This window comes from Ylistrum balloti, unplaced genomic scaffold, assembly GCF_031769215.1.
Source record: "Ylistrum balloti isolate Yb309-2 unplaced genomic scaffold, AGI_CSIRO_Ybal_v1 Utg370614, whole genome shotgun sequence".
Lineage (NCBI taxonomy): Eukaryota > Metazoa > Mollusca > Bivalvia > Pectinida > Pectinidae > Ylistrum > Ylistrum balloti.
In genome coordinates, this window is record NW_026782377.1 from 851,360 (window position 1) to 870,087 (window position 18,728).

Here is an 18,728-nt window from a genome sequence, read left to right on the forward strand (position 1 = left end):
AAACCATTCATGCTTTATCTAATCTGTGTTCTTAACTGTATGGAATACCTATTATTGTCTTGTGTGCAAATACCTTGTACTTGTTGACCAATGATGCTCAACTCCATGTCATTGATATTTTGTTGAATGATCACAGTATGATTGATTGGGAGACAAAATACAGTACACTGCAAAATCTATCTCTCCTGAAATTTGTATTTTCAATATTGATAAAGGTTGCATGCATTCATGATATGAATACATATTACGGGTATGTAAATAAATAAACGAGCTTTAAAACTGTTTCATCTGTGTCCTACTTTACTGTTCACTGAATTTAGAAATATGCTGTGTATTGATATCAAATATAAACTTAGTTTATTGTATATTGATATCAGAAATAAACTTAGTTTACTGTATATTGATATCAGAGATAAACTTAGTTTACTGTATATTGATATCAGAAATAAACTTAGTTTATTGTATATTGATATCAGAAATAAACTTAGTTTACTGTATATTGATATCAGAAATAAACTTAGTTTAATGTATATAGATATCAGAAATAAACTTAGTTTACTGTATATTGATATCAGAAATAAACTTAGTTTACTGTATATGATATCAGAAATAAACTTAGTTTATTGTATATTGATATCAGAAATAAACTTAGTTTACTGTATATTGATATCAGAAATAAACTTAGTTTATTGTATATTGATATCAGAAATAAACTTAGTTTACTGTATATTGATATCAGAAATAAACTTAGTTTATTGTATATTGATATCAGAAATAAACTTAGTTTACTGTATATTGATATCAGAAATAAACTTGTTTAGTTTACTGTATATTGTATATATGATATCAGAAATAAACTTAGTTTACTGTATATTGATATCAGAAATAAACTTAGTTTACTGTATATTAGATATCAGAAATAAACTTAGTTTACTGTATATTGATATCAGAAATAAACTTAGTTTATTGTATATTGATATCAGAAATAAACTTAGTTTACTGTATATTGATATCAGAAATAAACTTGTTTACTGTATATTGATATCAGAAATAAACTTGTTTATTGTATATTGATATCAGAAATAAACTTAGTTTACTGTATATTGATATCAGAAATAAACTTAGTTTATTGTATATAGATATCAGAAATAAACTTAGTTTACTGTATATTGATATCAGAAATAAACTTAGTTTAATGTATATAGATATCAGAAATAAACTTAGTTTACTGTATATTGATATCAGAAATAAACTTGTTTAATGTATATAGATATCAGAAATAAACTTAGTTTATTGTATATTGATATCAGAAATAAACTTAGTTTATTGTATATTGATATCAGAAATAAACTTGTATATATTGATATCAGAAATAAACTTAGTTTATTGTATATTGATATCAGAAATAAACTTAGTTTATTGTATATTGATATCAGAAATAAACTTAGTTTAGTTGTATATTGATATCAGAAATAAACTTAGTTTATTGTATATTGATATCAGAAATAAACTTAGTTTACTGTATTATTGATATCAGAAATAAACTTAGTTTAATGTATATAGATATCAGAAATAAACTTAGTTTACTGTATATTGATATCAGAAATAAACTTGTTTGAGTATAAAGATATCAGAAATAAACTTAGTTTATTGTATATTGATATCAGAAATAAACTTAGTTTACTGTTTATTGATATCAGAAATAAACTTAGTTTAATGCATATAGATATCAGAAATAAACTTAGTTTACTGTATATTGATATCAGAAATAAACTTAGTTTACTGTATATTGATATCAGAAATAAACTTAGTTTATTGTATATTGATATCAGAAATAAACTTAGTTTATTGTATATTGATATCAGAAATAAACTTAGTTTACTGTATATTGATATCAGAAATAAACTTAGTTTATTGTATATTGATATCAGAAATAAACTTAGTTTAATGTATATAGATATCAGAAATAAACTTGTTTAATGTATATTGATATCAGAAATAAACTTGTTTAATGTATATTGATATCAGAAATAAACTTAGTTTACTGTATATTGATATCAGAAATAAACTTAGTTTACTGGATATTGATATCAATAGTAAACTTAGTTTACTGTATACTAACGGAAAAAATAAAAAGTTTTTGTCCGGTGGTAAATATTTCAAATGATTTATAGATGATCATATCATTGTTAAGATGTTTATATTAATTCCTCATTACTGATTAAAATTTGAGAAGTTCTGTTGTCTTAACACAGACGGCGTTGGCATGGATAGCGTTTAAACGTGGATACCCTACGCCATTTCCTGATCAAAATCAATAGCGGGTGTGCCCACCTCGAGCTGCAGTCGCTGCTCTAACTCTCCTTACCATTGACCCCGTCAAATTGTTTATGGTCTTTTGTGGGATGTTATTCCACTCCTGAAGAAGGGCCTGCGTGAGCTGAGCGACGTTGTTTGGGACGTTGACGCGCTTCCTGAGCCTCATGTCCAGCTCGTCCCACAAATGATGAGCCTCATGTCCAGCTGGGACGTACGACACACCCACAAATCCTGCTGCAACGATTGGATTAATGGAAGGACATGAGGAACGAGGACCTGATCCCGATATCGGACGGCGGTAAGATTATCTTGGATGATCACGAGAGGTGTTTTCACGCCATGAGAAATCCCCACCCCTAACCATAACAGACCCTCCCCCGAATCTGTCGTTTTCTTTAACGCGTGCATCAAAATATCGCTCACCGCGACGTCGATAGCAACGTTTTCGTCCATCTGACCTGTACAACGTGAACCGAGACTTGTCCGTGAATAACACACGTCTCCAGCGGGCTAAGCGAAACCGATTTGGTGCATGTGCACGCAGCCATTGCATTCGACGTTGACGTCGCCTGGGTGTAAGTTGCGGACCAACGTAGGGACGTCGTGACCTTAAATTGAACTCTCGCTACCGATTCCTAACTGTTCTTGGACACACACGGCGACTATGAGTGCCTACAATATGACTTGCCGTCTCCGTCGCCGTATGCCATGATCTTGACGTGGCGTCGTAACGCGTGGACTTCTTTCCTGGGACGGTCAGCTAATCTTCCCGTGGCCCAGAGACGCCCAACTAATCGAGCTATCGTTGACTCATGGACCCCAAATTGCTGGGCGACGAGACGATGTGATTTGCCCTTTAGAATTCGGGCAATAGCCATACCCCTATCAACTTTGGACAGTCGCGGCATGCTGCTTTTTAATCGCCTTGGAATGAAATGTTGTGCACTGGATGTGTGCTGTTCAAAACTTGGATTTGGTATGGTTTTCAAATTGATAACACGTGGTAGTCCTACGGACGCACTCTTTGTTGGAAAATCCGTTCAAATCATGCAGCGTCGCCTGTGGTCACGGTTGACCGTATTTAAACCGACGATTATTTGGACAGTACACTGAGGTATTTATGTGTCACATTTCACAACATTTGGTCTACGGATAAAAAAGTTATATTACCAAAACTGAACTTGCGTTTCTTTTTCCGCTAGTATAGTATTAAGGTATTACGAATGAAAATAGTTTCGATATTTCTATTGCTAAGACTTTATAGAACAGAAAGAGAGTTTGAATGGATAACGGGTCTCATTACTTTGTTTCTTTGAATATATTCAAAGGTGAGGCAGAAACCTCGCGCTTCTGCCGAGAATATTGAGGCGTTGTTCGGTAGTCGGCATCCACAGGTTCATCTTGTGTAATCATGGCCGCAGCAACCATATCATTACCTTTTGAACCATCAATATATAAATGTAGAAATGTTTCATATTTTAACTGCAATTTCGAGAAGGATGAACGAAAGGTGTAACTGTCTGTGTCTGATTTAACCATTTCATGAAGTGAAAAGTAAACTTCAGGTGAATTCATGAGCCAGGGTGGAATTTCTATTGTTGCAAATGACTGAATTTGGTCAATATCAATATTTGTGCTTTGTAAAAGAGCGGATATTCGAATACCAAATGAATGATTTTTATTTTTTTGGTTTGTTTTGAAACAAGGTTTTATATTTTGGATCAAATACAGGGGAAAAGCAGGATTTGAAGGAGTTGACTTTAGCTGAATGGTGTATTGCAAAGCCAATTTATTTCGACGACTATATAGTGATGGTTCGTTAGCCTCTGCACAGGGGCATGCTGTAGGCATGGTCTTAAAAGCTCCGAGAGCGAGCCTGAGACCTTGGTGATGAATAGCGTCTAATAATTTTAAGTATGAAGGTCTAGCAGATCCATACACGATGGAATCATAGTCCAATTTTGATCTAATAAGGGCTTTATGGAGTCTTAGCAAAACTTTTCTATCAGCTCCCAACCAGTGTGGGACACAACCTTTAGAATATCCAGTGCCTTAAGGCATTTGGCTTTAAGGTATTTTATATGTGGAAGGAACGACAATTTCCTGTCGAATATTACACCTAAGAATTTCGTTTGCTTAACAACCAGAATGGGTACACCACAGAGAGACAGACATGGATCGTCGTGTTGTTTCCGAATTTGACAAAAATGCATACAAACTGTTTTTGATTGTGAAAATTTAAAACCATTTTCATCTGCCCAAATTTGTAGTCGATTCAAACATTGTTGAAGTTGTCTTTCGATGGTATTCATATGCATAGATCGATAGCATATGATGAAGTCGTCGACATAAAGAACGCTCTCCATTGAAGGGATAATGCTTTGACAATACTGTTAATTTTAAGTCCAAAAAGTGTAACCGAAAGAATGCTGTCTTGTGGCACACCCATTTCCTGCTGATGAACATCTGAAAGGGTCGTTCCATTTCGGACTTGAAATACTCTATCTGATAGAAAATTTGAAATAAAATTTGGTAGATCACCTCTAATTCCTATATCGTGCAGATCTTTCATTATGCCGTATTTCCATGTTGTGTCGTAAGCCTTTTCCAAATCGAAGAAAACAGCTACCAAGTGTTCCTTCTTTAGAAAAGCCTCACGCACAAAGATTTCAAGTCTAACCAAATGATCGTTGGTACCTCGCTTAGATCTAAAAACCGCTTTGTAGGGGTGATATTATGCGATTGGATTCCAGATACCAAATTCCTATAGATGTATATGGACTTTCGAAGTTTAGAAGACGAGCTCTTTAGAGTACGCCATTTCAATGTCTTCTACAGTTATTTGTAAGAGTAAATCTTTAATGTTCATCAGAATGAATTTACGGAAAACAACTGAAATCTAAGTAGGTCACTTTCGTAGTAATGCAATGAAATGGATTAAAAGTAAATCCTGATATTTTGATTGGTAGAACCAGGTGTGTGTGTGTGTGTGTGTGTGTGTGTGTGTGTGTGTGTGTGTCTCCGTGTGTGTGTGTGTGTGTCTGTGTGTCTGTGTGTGATATACGTCTCTGTAGAACATTACCCTTGTTAGTGATTGTAGGTTGTAGTTGGGAAATAATTCTCCTTTGCAAAAATATTGATAATATATCGATCAATCTAGAAAATTAATTACGAAAATGTCCCTTTTTTACGAGACTATATCCCATTATTCCACACCTATTGCTTATTTCCAGAACGTATTACGTTTGGACGTGTCAGAATAACACCTCGAAATTCAAAACGAACTCGTTAGTCCCGATTTTCATGTTGGTAATATATTTAATATATATATTATATTAGTAGTATATTTGTATTCATGCGAGTGTGTCGAAAGGCTTTTCAATGGAAACAACAAGTCATGTAATTCAGGTCGAATGGGTTGTTATGAGATTAGGATTTGCGCGATTTTTAAAAATCTTGATTTTTTTCAAATTCTGACCTCAAATCTTGGTATGTTGGTACCTGGGGAAGTTGACAAATTAACAAGCTGGTTATAACAAAACCCCCTTTTCAGAGGTGCGTTTTGAATTGATAACACAAAAAAGAATTCTATACAAACGGTTTCGAAACGTTTGTAGGAATGACCACGGACTTGATATAGATATTGTCCAAGTCCGTCGCATGGATATTTAGTAGTCATAAGAAAATATATTGTGGTAAGATCCTATATTAAGAAACAAATTTTCTTTAAATAAATATTTCCGGTGTATGTGTGGTTGAAAGTTTACAGCTCATCATGGCGTGATCTTCAGGTTTTCCAAGAAAATAAAATTGGATGGATGGTTGTCGCCCTTGTCATACAAACAGGTGGCGCTAATCGAGGCCATAACAAGCGCTGTCGACACAGGTGAGTGATACAGGTAAATGTTGTTATCTGTAACCTTGATATCACGATATCACTATCTTGTGTAACGTAAGATGTATTCAGGATGTTCTCAACCTGAAAAAATTGTCACAGAAAAAATACCGTAGATGTTACCGTTATTCAGAAAACTGTTCAGTGTGACGTGGGAATAGTCCGTTTGATTTTGTCAAGGTAAACAATGTCGGCCTACTGCCAAATACAAGCGCTACCAAATGATTGTTGATACGGTGAACAACAGTGTAGTTTTTAACCGTCTGTTATAAAACTTTTGGACTTACTTTATGATGCTGTGTACAAGATGACATACAATGTGATGTATTTACTCTGTAAGTGATTCCGTGGACAGGTAGATTATGAGATCTTGGTACTGAAGACAAAAGGCAAATTTCCATATTGTCAGCTGGTCGCAGTAGTGTCCCTTTTGATTATCGTAATTTGAAACTGTACAACAGGCACAAGTTTGACAGATTCAAATAAATGTTTATGTCATTATCAACTTTTCTGATATATAATCTGTCAGTATATGCTATAGAATGTTGATTAAATATGCTAATTAATTATTGCTGGTCTGATCTAAAAATACAGTACAGTGTACATTGTATCCAACAAATGGTTAATTTATGTTTTTCTCTATCAGTGATATTGAGGACATCAATGGTTAGTTATTCATAAATTCAAAACACAACCTGATTTTGTCTGTGGAGATCCTAACTATAAAGCATTACTTGCATACACTTAAAAACTTTCATTTATCCAATGAACAATAGATACCCTATTATATGTGGGACAGTATAATTTGTTGGAAAAATGTAAGCGTTTGCTATCCACAGTAGTGACCTGATGTCAATCAATTTGAATATAATAATTAATTAATCCTTCACAATGGAGGAGAAGGTAATCTGAAAGGATTTGGGGGGTGGGGGGGTATTTCTGTCTTATATTGATTACACAGGTGACCTACATTTTCCCCTTTGAAATGCATGTACATCGAAGAAAAACTTTGTTCATACTCTGTCTCTCCTACAATACTTCTGAAAACTTATATTTTGGGATCACCTTTGTGAGGTGGTGTGAAGTTTATCAAAAACGGTCATGCTGACTTATATTTTGACCTCTGACCTACTTCAAAGAAAAGGTTTGTCTGCACTCTATCTTCTTCACTCTTGGTCACTGGAACTTCCTACTTCAGACATGACTGTTCACCTGGGTGATGTGATATGTCAGAGTGTAATTCACCAAACTGTCTTGTTTCCCTAGCATTGTCATAGTTTCTATTGATAAACAAAAATGAACAAAACAATTTTTTCTTCTGTTTCAGTCCTGTGTAACAGATAAAGTTAGTCTCCGCCTAAGATGGACTTTGAAAGGCCTGTGAAGTTGTGAAATAGTAACAAAGTTCCAGACAGTTTCCTGTGGGTTTCTAACAGTTTTAATTGTTAAAACTCTAAAGGGTAGAAATATCACACAAATCACCAACATGGGTAAAAACATGTTGCACATCAACCGACCCAAGCAGCAGTCTGACGACGAGGTGAAGATAGACAGTATTCATTTTGAGGAAAAAAAATCCAAGCCTTTTCGGATGGTGCGCCTCGTCCTTATTGTTCTTCTGATCATAGTTCTGGTTAGTATATCAAGGATTTCTCACCTGATAACTTTCATGACGAACAGACGAGATGGTAAACACTATGGTTTTATTACTGTCTTTTACACATTATACATTTGTGAAAAGATGTTTTTACACAAGTCATTTGTCTGCTGAAGGTGACATTTATACGTATCCACTGGCTGATTTGTTCTCATAAGACACTTATCTCTGATTTAAACATTCCGATAAGACACTGATATCTGACTGATACATTCATATGAGACACTGACTGATACATTCAGATAAGACACTGATATCTGACTGATACATTCATATGAGACACTGACTGATACATTCAGATAAGACACTGATATCTGACTGAAACATTCAGATAAGACACTGATATCTGACTGATACATTCATATGAGACACTGACTGATACATTCAGATAAGACACTGATATCTGACTGAAACATTCAGATAAGACACTGATATCTGACTGATACATTCAGATAAGACACTGACTGATACATTCAGATAAGACACTGACTGATACATTCAGATAAGACACTGACTGAAACATTCAGATAAGACACTGATATCTTACTGATACATTCAGGTAAGACACTTACCTCTGACTAATACATTCAGGTAAGACACTGACTTGTGATCAGTTGATGTCAAGTCTCTGAACCCTTACCTGACATTCATTAAGAGTAGATACTTACCTTCAACTTGAGAATCATTTGACAGAGGGTCTTGATATTCGGCCTGTAGCTTGCTTCCTCAACAAGCAATATGTTCGGAACAATGGCAATTGTGTAGTGCATGACCAAAGAATATGATTTTTAAGTTTATAGAAAATGTCTTTATGAACCAACAATCTTTTCTTTGTAAGCTGTAGAGTAGTTCAACAATTTAAATTAAGCGTATTTTGCCTCTTTCATATATAGGCCTTTATAATCAGATGACAGATAAGGCCAGTGGGCCTCTTGTTAATATAATAATAAAAACCTATTTGTATTTGCAGTATGTATTTGAATTGTTAGATTATGGTGTATAGCCATGCATACAAAATTTTTGTACATTGAAAAGGTTTTGAAAAACTTTCAAAATTTACTACTGGAATTCATTGAATAATGATATCTATGATTAAAATGAATCTCACTTTATAATATACTTAGATCTTCATCAATATTTGAAACACTTAATTTTTGACAGGTTGGAAGTTTGGCAGTATTTTCTGTTGGGGTACTGACCCATGAAGTGGAGTATGGCAGTAAACAGATCTCCGACCTTATCGGAGTGGCCATGTACCAGGTCGATTCTATCATGATGATTGCTGCCGGAATGGCGGCTTTCCTCATCACCATCCTAGGCCTCATAGCCATCATGAAGAACCACAGATGCCTCCTGGGATTGGTAAGTACAAGAATGGTAAACTTGTAGTATGATAGAATTGTAAACTGTGACACAACTGTTTACTTAACATTTTGTTGATGTCTATATATGTAATTATTTTCCAATATCCCCAGTACCTATTTTCTATTTTACCTTAATGTGTGAATTGCTAGTTTTGCTGTTGTATATTTGTATATAGAAAATGCAAAATGGAACCTCTTTTACACTTTACTTTTTATACCTTATTGGAACTTGTTCCATGCACATTTTATCAAAACTTTAGAATCCTATCCTAAAGCCTTCAAATTCTAAGCTAATTAAATGTGATACAGTTTCAGATTTCTGTATATATTTACTGTGATCAAAAAGTCCAACATTCAATGAAAATCTAACTCAGAAATAAGGACACAAAACCTGTAAAGAGACTACAGTACAACCTCCCCAAACCAATCCTTTTCAGTTCCAAATGCTTAACAGGTTTTGTGTCCAAAATGATTGAAAGATACTGAAAATCACTGCTGAAAGATACTGAAAATCACTGCTGAAAGATACTGAAAATCACTGCTGAAAGATACTGAAAATCATTGCTGAAACATGACCGATCAAGACCTGAGTTCCAACCAGCAGATATAGTTGAAATTAATTCCAAGTGTATTATATTTTATTACATAATGCGTTTTTGCCTTTCAGCATCTTGTCATCCTGGCTTTCCTGTCAATCATGCTGTTTGTGGGTGGAGTCTTGGGATATATCTTCATTGCAGAGGTAATTATTCACATCATTGTGATGGAAATCATGAATTGTTCATTTGAAATTAATGAACGGTAATTAAATAAATCAATGTCAAGTTGGATTTATTTATAAACTAGTCGTAACAAGTATTGATTTTTTTTTAAATAACTCTCAATCAGTATATTTGTACTTTGTGTAGTTTCAATTCAATTCTTAATTGACTTGTGAAGTAGTTGTTAAATCTGTATTTGAAGAAAAATTTCTGGTATGGGATATTTTGTTTTTATTACTTGTTTTTAAGGGAGACACATATATATATATATATGAAAAAAATGAAAACAGTCTGTAAACATTACCTGTAATATTTTGTATGATAATTTATGATAACTTTGTTAGCTGGAGGATACAGTGGAGCGGACTTTTGAAAACAGCATCAAGAAAAACTATGGTGTGAATCTTCACTTGGACAAGAACCGTGATGTGACAAGGGCCTGGGACAATGTACAGCAAACTGTGAGTTTTTTATCTGCATTAATACATATGTTCGTGTAGAAGGACTACATTATCTATATTATACAGTGTACTGAGTAGTGACAAATATACGCAAAGTTGGGTTCTTTTATGTGGATTTTGAAATGAAACAGGAGATGTGCACCTCTACTTAGTGATGGGACGGTTTGTGCATATAATCAATTATCCAATTGTTTACTTCATCACCTCATCAGATGTGATGATCGATTGTAGTCATTTAAGGAAAAACAAATTTATATTACATTTAGTAGAGATACCAACTGCTATTCCTATGCTAAGTCTAGGTAAGTAGAATATCTTATGTTAAATTTAGAAAAAAACAATCTTACTACCGCAGAGAATGCATTAATTTTCAATGAATATTGACTACACCGTCAACCGATTATGTAATCAAATAACTATATTGAAAAGCCTATTTGATTACAACAGATAATCAGTTGTGGGTTTTGATTGATTTCCCATCACCACAAATGTTCTTGTAATGATCATGTTCTCTTGTTTAGGAAAACATTACTTTCTGTGTCAACCTCTCCAGTCAACAAATTAAGGGAGCTTGATCGTCAGAATTAGGGCTGATACTATATTCCATACACTTATGCCTACTTTTACTCATTATTTGTCTGTTTACAGTTTGGCTGCTGTGGTGCCTATGGTAATATTAACAGCTCCACATCCTGGGCCATTTACAAGAAACATTCGTACTGGTACCTGGACGGAATAGCTAGTATGTATTGAGTGCTCCTATTTCATCAATAATACCAGTTTCTGATTTTGAAAACTCAAAATCTAAATGTTTAAAAATCGATAAAGATGGTTTGTAAAATGAAAATGAGTGATCAAATTTATAACCAATGTTTTGCAAACTGAGAATGAGAGACCAAATTTATAAGCATATGCAAAGAATGAATGACCAAATTTACAAACATATGTAAACTGAGAATGAGTGACCTCTATGCTTGTCAATCTTAGATTAGCCTTGTAGTAAGTTTATGTCATAATAGTGGTTCCATAATACTGATTATTATTTTTTGGGACACGTGACCATTTTGTGTTCAAATCTGGTGATAAATTTGAAACTGATACATTGTCTTCTTGAAAAATGTCCAGAACTTTTGTCAAAGTTTGGAAAACACTCGAATTTAAAGTGAATTCTAGATCTATTCATTATGTGTCTCCACTTATTGGTTAGCCGACCTTGATTTCTACAAAATTTACAATACAACTAACCTCCACTTTTTCTCACCTTGATGAGCAGATGGTAGCATGGTGCCGTCAAGTTGCTGCGGAGAGGGAGACAAGAATTTGTGTGTCGGAGGAGCCAATAGAACATCACAACCAAATGCTGCGCCATATGTTGGTCCACCGTCCCCAAATTTTGGCAATGTAGGCTACACACTTTACACGGATGTAAGTCTTGCACTACAAACTGTATTAACATTCAGATCCAACTGTAAACCAACACTGGGTAATTCAATAGAAACGTTACATCATCTTTTTTGATAAGGACCTATTTGTTAATCATACTTAATACTTAGTTTTTAGGGATGAAGGGGGTGGGAAGAGAGCATTTGTAGGTGTCTGCTAAGCTCATGTGCAAGATATCTCATGAACTCCTGAACAGATGTAGTTCTTAACCCACTATAACATCAAACTTTTGAGTCCTAAACCTTATGTTATTTTGATGGTTATAGGTCAAGGTTAAAAGTCTGAGGTAACCATTGACTTCATTTCAAATAAGAAGCTTGTGTACAAGAAATTTTACTGATACACATATTTGTGTGCTTGAAAAATGAATAGAAAATTGTTATGTTAAAGTTGTTAAAGTTAATAGAAAAGTTACATTTGAAATACATATATTCGCCTGGCATATAATTTGTGTATTTATAAGGAATACACACATATACAAGTGTATGAGGTTTGTAAATGTTTAGCACTCTGATATAAGGGTTTAAAGTTTGTGATTTAGCTTCAGAAGTAAGTTATTTCAACCACTCGTCTTATATGAAACAAATATATGTTTGTCTGCAATATCTTTCCTACCTGAATCTCACAAAAGCATGTGTCTGTATAAATTTGGAAAATGTAGTAAAGTTTGGTTTAGAACTGAGGAGATAGTCTTAATTTTTCCCCATGTTGGGAAAGTAACACACTTTTGACTGTAAAGCAGGCCATAAAGGTAACAGATGTGATCATCATTGTACTTTGTAGGGTTGTTATGACAAGCTACACTCCTACCTGGTACAGAACGGCATCCTCATCGGCACAGTTGCAATCATTGTTGCTGTTTTCATGGTATGCTATGAAAACATTTTATTATCAGAATTTATTTGTAAAAGATGAAACATTCTGTTCTAGTATTTTGGTATAACCTATGTGCTTTTAATTAGATTCCAGAGTTCAGTGGTATAGATGTATCCAAATTAATCCTGTAACTGAAAAAGTTCATCTAATACATAAATTAAGCATTGATGACATTCAAATATTTGGACTTGTTTCAGGAGCTTGTTACGAATTAAAAGTTTCTTCCTAAATCACTTTAAAACTGAAATTTATCATTTAGATATTTGAACTATTTCAGGAGTTTGTAACAAATTAAATGTTTCTTTTGTTCTTTCGTAGATTATTCAGATGTCGTTGAGTATCTTCCTGCACAGAAAAATGAAGTACATGACCTAGACAGAGACCCTCAAAGACACCCATCTATAGCTATCTGTGATCTATTTTATCAATTCACAAAGCCGCTGGGCTACTGTGAGCCAGTGTGCTGTGGTACCATGTCTTTCGTCTTTCATTATGTCAATATTTTTACTTGCCATATGTGGTGTAAATATTCACAAATAAGCAGAATTTTCTGTGTACTAAGTCTTTAATGTCAGATTTTTTTTTTGCGAGATGTGTAGTGGCAAGCCTCAATATATAGAATTAGACCAATTTGCAGTTCAGGCCTGTAGGTGTTTTTTTTTTTTTTTTTTTTTTTTTTTTTTTTTTGTTTATTTTTTTTTGCTTTGAAATTTTGAAACCACACCAAAAAGATCTACAGATAAAATATATAAACTGAGGAGAGAATACTCAGTCTGTGAAAAAAACGGCCATTCTGATGATTTGACACAGACATTGTTGTATGTAATTATATACAGAAACACTTTTATAACCTGCAGTGAATGTGATGTTATTTTGACGACAGTATTACTTTAAAATTTTTAAACTGAATTGTAATCTTGAGGAAATACTCTCCTATTTCCGATAGCTTTATGTAATGGGGAAAAAAGGATTGTCAATAGGATGATCAATTCCGATCAGCTTTGTTTGACATGTTTGTCAATAGAATGATCAATTCCGATCAGCTTTGTTTGACATGTTTGTCAATAGAATGATCAATTCCGATCAGCTTTGTTTGACATGTTTGTCAATAGAATGATCAATTCCGATCAGCTTTGTTTGAAATGTTTTGATTCTTATTGCAGGCCATTTCTTAAAGCTTCCTTAGGCTTCAGGAAGTCAACAATGTAAAAATGGTGACATTTTATTTAAAAAAAAATGTAAGAAAAATAATAAGATGTCATGGTTTTGGGAAAAAATATTAATTTTATGTTGGTAAAGGTTTTGATATTGTTAAAAGTACCTGGTAATTTTAGTAAAAACCAAAATTAAGTATTGATATTTCATGTGATCACTAACTAAATGTTGGTATGTTTTTATACTAACATAGAAACCAGAGTTACAAACAGATCAAAGAATATTGTATTTATAAGTAAATATATTTATAAATTAAAAAATATTTATAAAAGGATAAATATATTTATAAATAGCTAAATAAGATTATAGATGGAAAATTTTTAAAGATTTGATTGTTTGAATAGAAAAATATTGAATAATTTGATTTATTTTGTTAAACTATTTATGTTAATAGATTTGATATATAGATAAAAAAAATGTCTATTACTGAATATATTTAATGTAAAAGGAAGTAGTAAATTATCAAGGCTAATGTATTTTGTTGGACTGGATACTGACAACTTTCAAACTTTACCATGATTTCACTTTGGAAAATTTAACTATGTTTATATACGCATGATGATGTTATTTAAGTTTAGTATTTTATAGTAATTCCATTTTGTTGAATTCTAGGAATTTCTTTTTCTCTGATCAAATGTAATTGTCTCTCCTTAAGGCTTATTTTAACTTTCCATTATTTTTTCATTTTATTTTAAATGAGTATTTTGTAAAAAGTACCTAATTGAGTGTTGACCTTGTGTTGATGTTCATGAATAGAATATATTATTTTCAGTAAGTCATCAACTCCGTCCAAAGAGTTACTGTAACATCAGATATTTTCGTGGGGCTTAAATTTTGTGGATTTTCAGTATTTACAACTCATAGATATAGGACTTCACTGATTATGAGTACAAAGTTAAGGAATGTAAAAACCCTGCGAAAATTAATGATTTCACAGTATATATATATAAAAAACTATTGTTTCTCTATATTTTCCTGTTTGAAATATTTTGATTATTTTGCAGTTAGCCAAAGGGGCTTATGATCAAGGTACAGGGTGGGCTTATTATGGGACCGTGAAATACAGTATTAGTTTTGAATCCCACTGATCAACAATAGTTTTTTGTTGGAGGTGACATTCTCGATAATTACAGAACATGTGTTAAGAATGGGGATGGGAGTTTCTGCAATTGTTGTGGCAATTATATCTCACGAATTCTTAAACTGTTTGTCTTACAAATTTCAAAACTTTTCAAGTTGATGTGATGAATAGACATTTTAGTCCTAGTCATTTGTTAGAGGTGGTTTATTGTTGTCTCCTATGAATAAATCTCACCTCAAGATTCTTTCCTTATTTTAAATTTTTATGACATAGTGATTCTTATAGATGGATTTCTTTTTTCAAGTATTTTACTGATGTGTTTTTTTTCTCTCTTTTTTTCCAACTGTGTGATGTGCTGTATCAAGTCATTTCATCACTTGTTATTCATTTATTAACACAATCTTGTTAATTCAGCATTTTGTTTTGTATGTGTTACCTGTCTCTACATGTAGAATATTAAAAATACTGGAATTTTAATATATACTCATAAAATCTAACAACTTTGTGAAAAGATTAACATAATCCAGAACAAGATTAAAGTGTGTTAGGAAACGGAAAGTAGGGTTAAGAGCATCCACAAAATTCCTGGATTATCCTTATTTGTGATCTGTGAAGAGGGTGGTTTTGGGTCCCTGTGTTTTTGGGGGTGCCCAGGAGTGTGGTGCAAATGCAGTTTGAACATTGTCAATATTCTTGGTGATGAAATTTCTGCAGTAATATCGTTGTAAAAATTTATTTTTTGTTTCTATATACACAGTATATTAGGTCAGAAATCTGAAATAGATTTTACCTGGAATTTTTATAAACAGAAACTTCACTAATGTTATTTAAGGGTATAATTTTTGTTTTGTAAAGTTAGAGTATTAATTACTGTTGATGAAGGAGAAATTCCTGATTTGTTGTTTTCGCTAAGGTGTACATTCATACTTACTGAAATAGAGTAGATCTTCAGTCTGTTAGATTTGTTTTATATAGTAATTAGAAATATGCAGTTGCAAAAGATGTGGTACTGAAATTGTAAAATGTTTTGTAATTTGTATGTAGAGTTAGACACTGTTGCAGTTTTCTATGTTTAAAAATAATGTTTGCTCAAAGTAGTAAATATTTCGGAGCTATTGAACCTCCACTTGACTCATTCAAATGCATAATACTGATAGTACTGATGGGAAGTAATTTCCTAGGGCAAAGATTTGTACATTTCAAGTTTGTAATACTAATCATTATATAGACTTGCAATTATGTTTCATTTAAACAATGTATGTTTGTTAATAATCAGGGTATTGTTTTCTCCTGAAGATGAAGGTTTTTAAATTTAGCATTTTTGTACATGTCGATATCTTCACACCAAAACCATTTCCGATGTCTGATAATATCAAGGAAATTTCAGTGAAGATTTTACAAACAATAATTTAAGTTTACTGCTCCAGTAAACAAAAATATATTGGTAGGTTAATTTCATTCCTTTGATTAAAAGCTTCATATGTACAATATTTTCACAAATAAAATACATTTTTGGTGCCTGAAATTATATAACAGGTTTTAAAACTTTGGCTACAATATCTTTATGAATCGAGGTAGTTTTGTTTGAAAAGTAAAAAAACAAGCAATTATTTATCAGAAAACAAAATGATTCTGTCAATAAATTTCAAGAAATATATTTTCATTATCACACTATTTTTTCCAAGATCAAAATAACAGAAAACTTTTATAGTATAATACAATGTCAAGTAAGCTTGTCATCTCTATTGAAGTAGTCATTTGACCCTGACTTGCCTTTATGTGTCGTTTTTTAAAACAGTGCTGCATTTACATAATTTATATTAAGGAACACTGCTGATGAGTCATTTTTTTCTATCTGAATGAATTTCATATTTGTAACTTGAGGTCAGCAGATGTTATTCTTTGTTAACACTGTATTATGAAAAAATTCATATAGACACAACATCTTCAGACATAATTTGATAGAATTTATTTTTTTTTCATGTTTTGCAATTTTTTTCTCAGGGGTACAAATTAATTGTTAAGAAATAATAGTTAATTTGAGAGTTATATAATCACTCCAGGTAAACATATCAGAAACAGTGGTATGACATCTATTGATTGACGTGATGCTTCGATTGATTATTTAGTTGTATGTATATATATATCCAAGTTTTCAACACTTAATCACCTCCATCTCTTTAAAGATATAAAGATATTTCAGCTCTTCAATAAGTACAGAACTATAAGTTTTTGTCTCACTGCAATCAAGATAGGGAAGAACACTAAATTATTTCTTTCTTATCCCTATCCAGAATGGCAGAAAAAAGGTGAAATTTAAGACATTTATGAAAAATCTAGATTTTTTCTCTAATAATTTCAATACTTTTTGACATTGTGAAGACCATCAGCAAGCAGTAAACTTGAAGCAGATAAAAAAGGCTATTAGCTCCACAAATCACTATTTTCTAAATATTTTGCATTTTAGAGCATTTTCCATAAGGCAGAAACATTAGGCATAATATCGAAGAATTTTTATATAATATGGGTGTGTTATTGTGGTGTAAAAAAGAAGTCTAAAACCATAGTTATTTTCTTCTGTATTTGTGCATCCCACCTTTATTGAACTTCGGTACAAATGATAATTTCTTGTCGAGAATTGTTGGACATTCATCTAAAAAAATATCAATATGGTGTATTAAAAGTTAGGAAACAGCATTTTCAAAAATTGAAATTGGTTGATTATTGCCTTGTGTAATATTCAGTGAACAAACTTTTATATATTATAATGTTTTATTAGCAAATCTGATAAAATCTAGTTTTATTGAAATTTAATAGATAAAACAGATTTATTACCTACATTTTGTTAACAGTACATACTACTTTTGTCTGTTGTATAGTGATCGTCATTTTCTGGTCAAACTTTCTCTGTGATGAATGTCATTAAATGTTTTGCAGATACATCAGTGCTTTTGTTTTTTTTTGTTTTTGTAGCCATTCTATCTACCAGAGTTACTTCCCCTTGTTTATAAGCTAACAAGGCAATCCTGTGTAGGAGATGCGCCAAGGATATAGGAGGTTAAATAAAAGAAAATGACTTAGTTATCAGATAATTATCATTATCAAAAGGATGAGTGATGATTATACTTACGCACCACAAGATTTATTTATGAAAAATAAACACTTGGAAAAACTTCATTTAGGAAGTCTTAGATAAAGATCCGAGTTGTGTGGTTTGTCATTCCTCTCTTGAGGTGTTGTAAAAGGTGAGAAACTGAACGGACAAGACACTACCCTAGCTGCCAAGGATGGCTTGCGACGAGACTCCTGTATGTTGTTCAGCAAGGAAGACAACTATTATATTATAAAGACACCTCAATTCAAAATGGCCTTGGCTGTACTCTGAGTGATAACCACAGCAAAACAAACAGCAAACATATCAGGCTTGTCAATTAAAATACAGATCTTAATTCACCACTCCAATACTTTATGCTCATTAAGGGAAGGCATTCGAGTGGTAAATTAAGATATGTATTTTAATCAGATTGCCTGGACTGTAGGTTATTTTCAAGTCCCTGTGACAAATCTGGATAGATCCATATTCATCTTGACTGTAACAAATTATCAGGTCCCTGTGACATGCTAGGATGTGTTCATATTCACCTGGATTGTAAGTA

At 32.6% G+C, this 18,728-nt stretch overlaps 1 protein-coding gene across 1 annotated transcript; it reads left to right on the top strand.

Annotated features, from left to right (window-relative positions):
• Positions 1–7,700: 7,700 nt before the first annotated feature.
• On the top strand, positions 7,701–13,173 carry LOC132557039 (tetraspanin-11-like). Its single transcript, XM_060221504.1, has 8 exons — positions 7,701–7,847; positions 9,033–9,233; positions 9,903–9,977; positions 10,341–10,457; positions 11,106–11,199; positions 11,731–11,882; positions 12,684–12,767; positions 13,095–13,173. Exons 1-8 carry the CDS (start codon positions 7,701–7,703, stop codon positions 13,149–13,151), a joined length of 927 nt encoding a protein of 308 aa, XP_060077487.1. The 3' UTR covers positions 13,152–13,173.
• Positions 13,174–18,728: the final 5,555 nt, after the last annotated feature.

Coding starts and splice junctions, on each gene's coding strand:
- LOC132557039 (XM_060221504.1), top strand. CDS start 7,701: ATGGGTAAAAACATGTTGCACATCAACCGACCCAAGCAGCAGTCTGAC. Junction 9,234..9,902: donor ACAGATGCCTCCTGGGATTG/GTAAGTACAAGA, acceptor TTTGCCTTTCAG/CATCTTGTCATCCTGGCTTT. Junction 9,978..10,340: donor GATATATCTTCATTGCAGAG/GTAATTATTCAC, acceptor TAACTTTGTTAG/CTGGAGGATACAGTGGAGCG.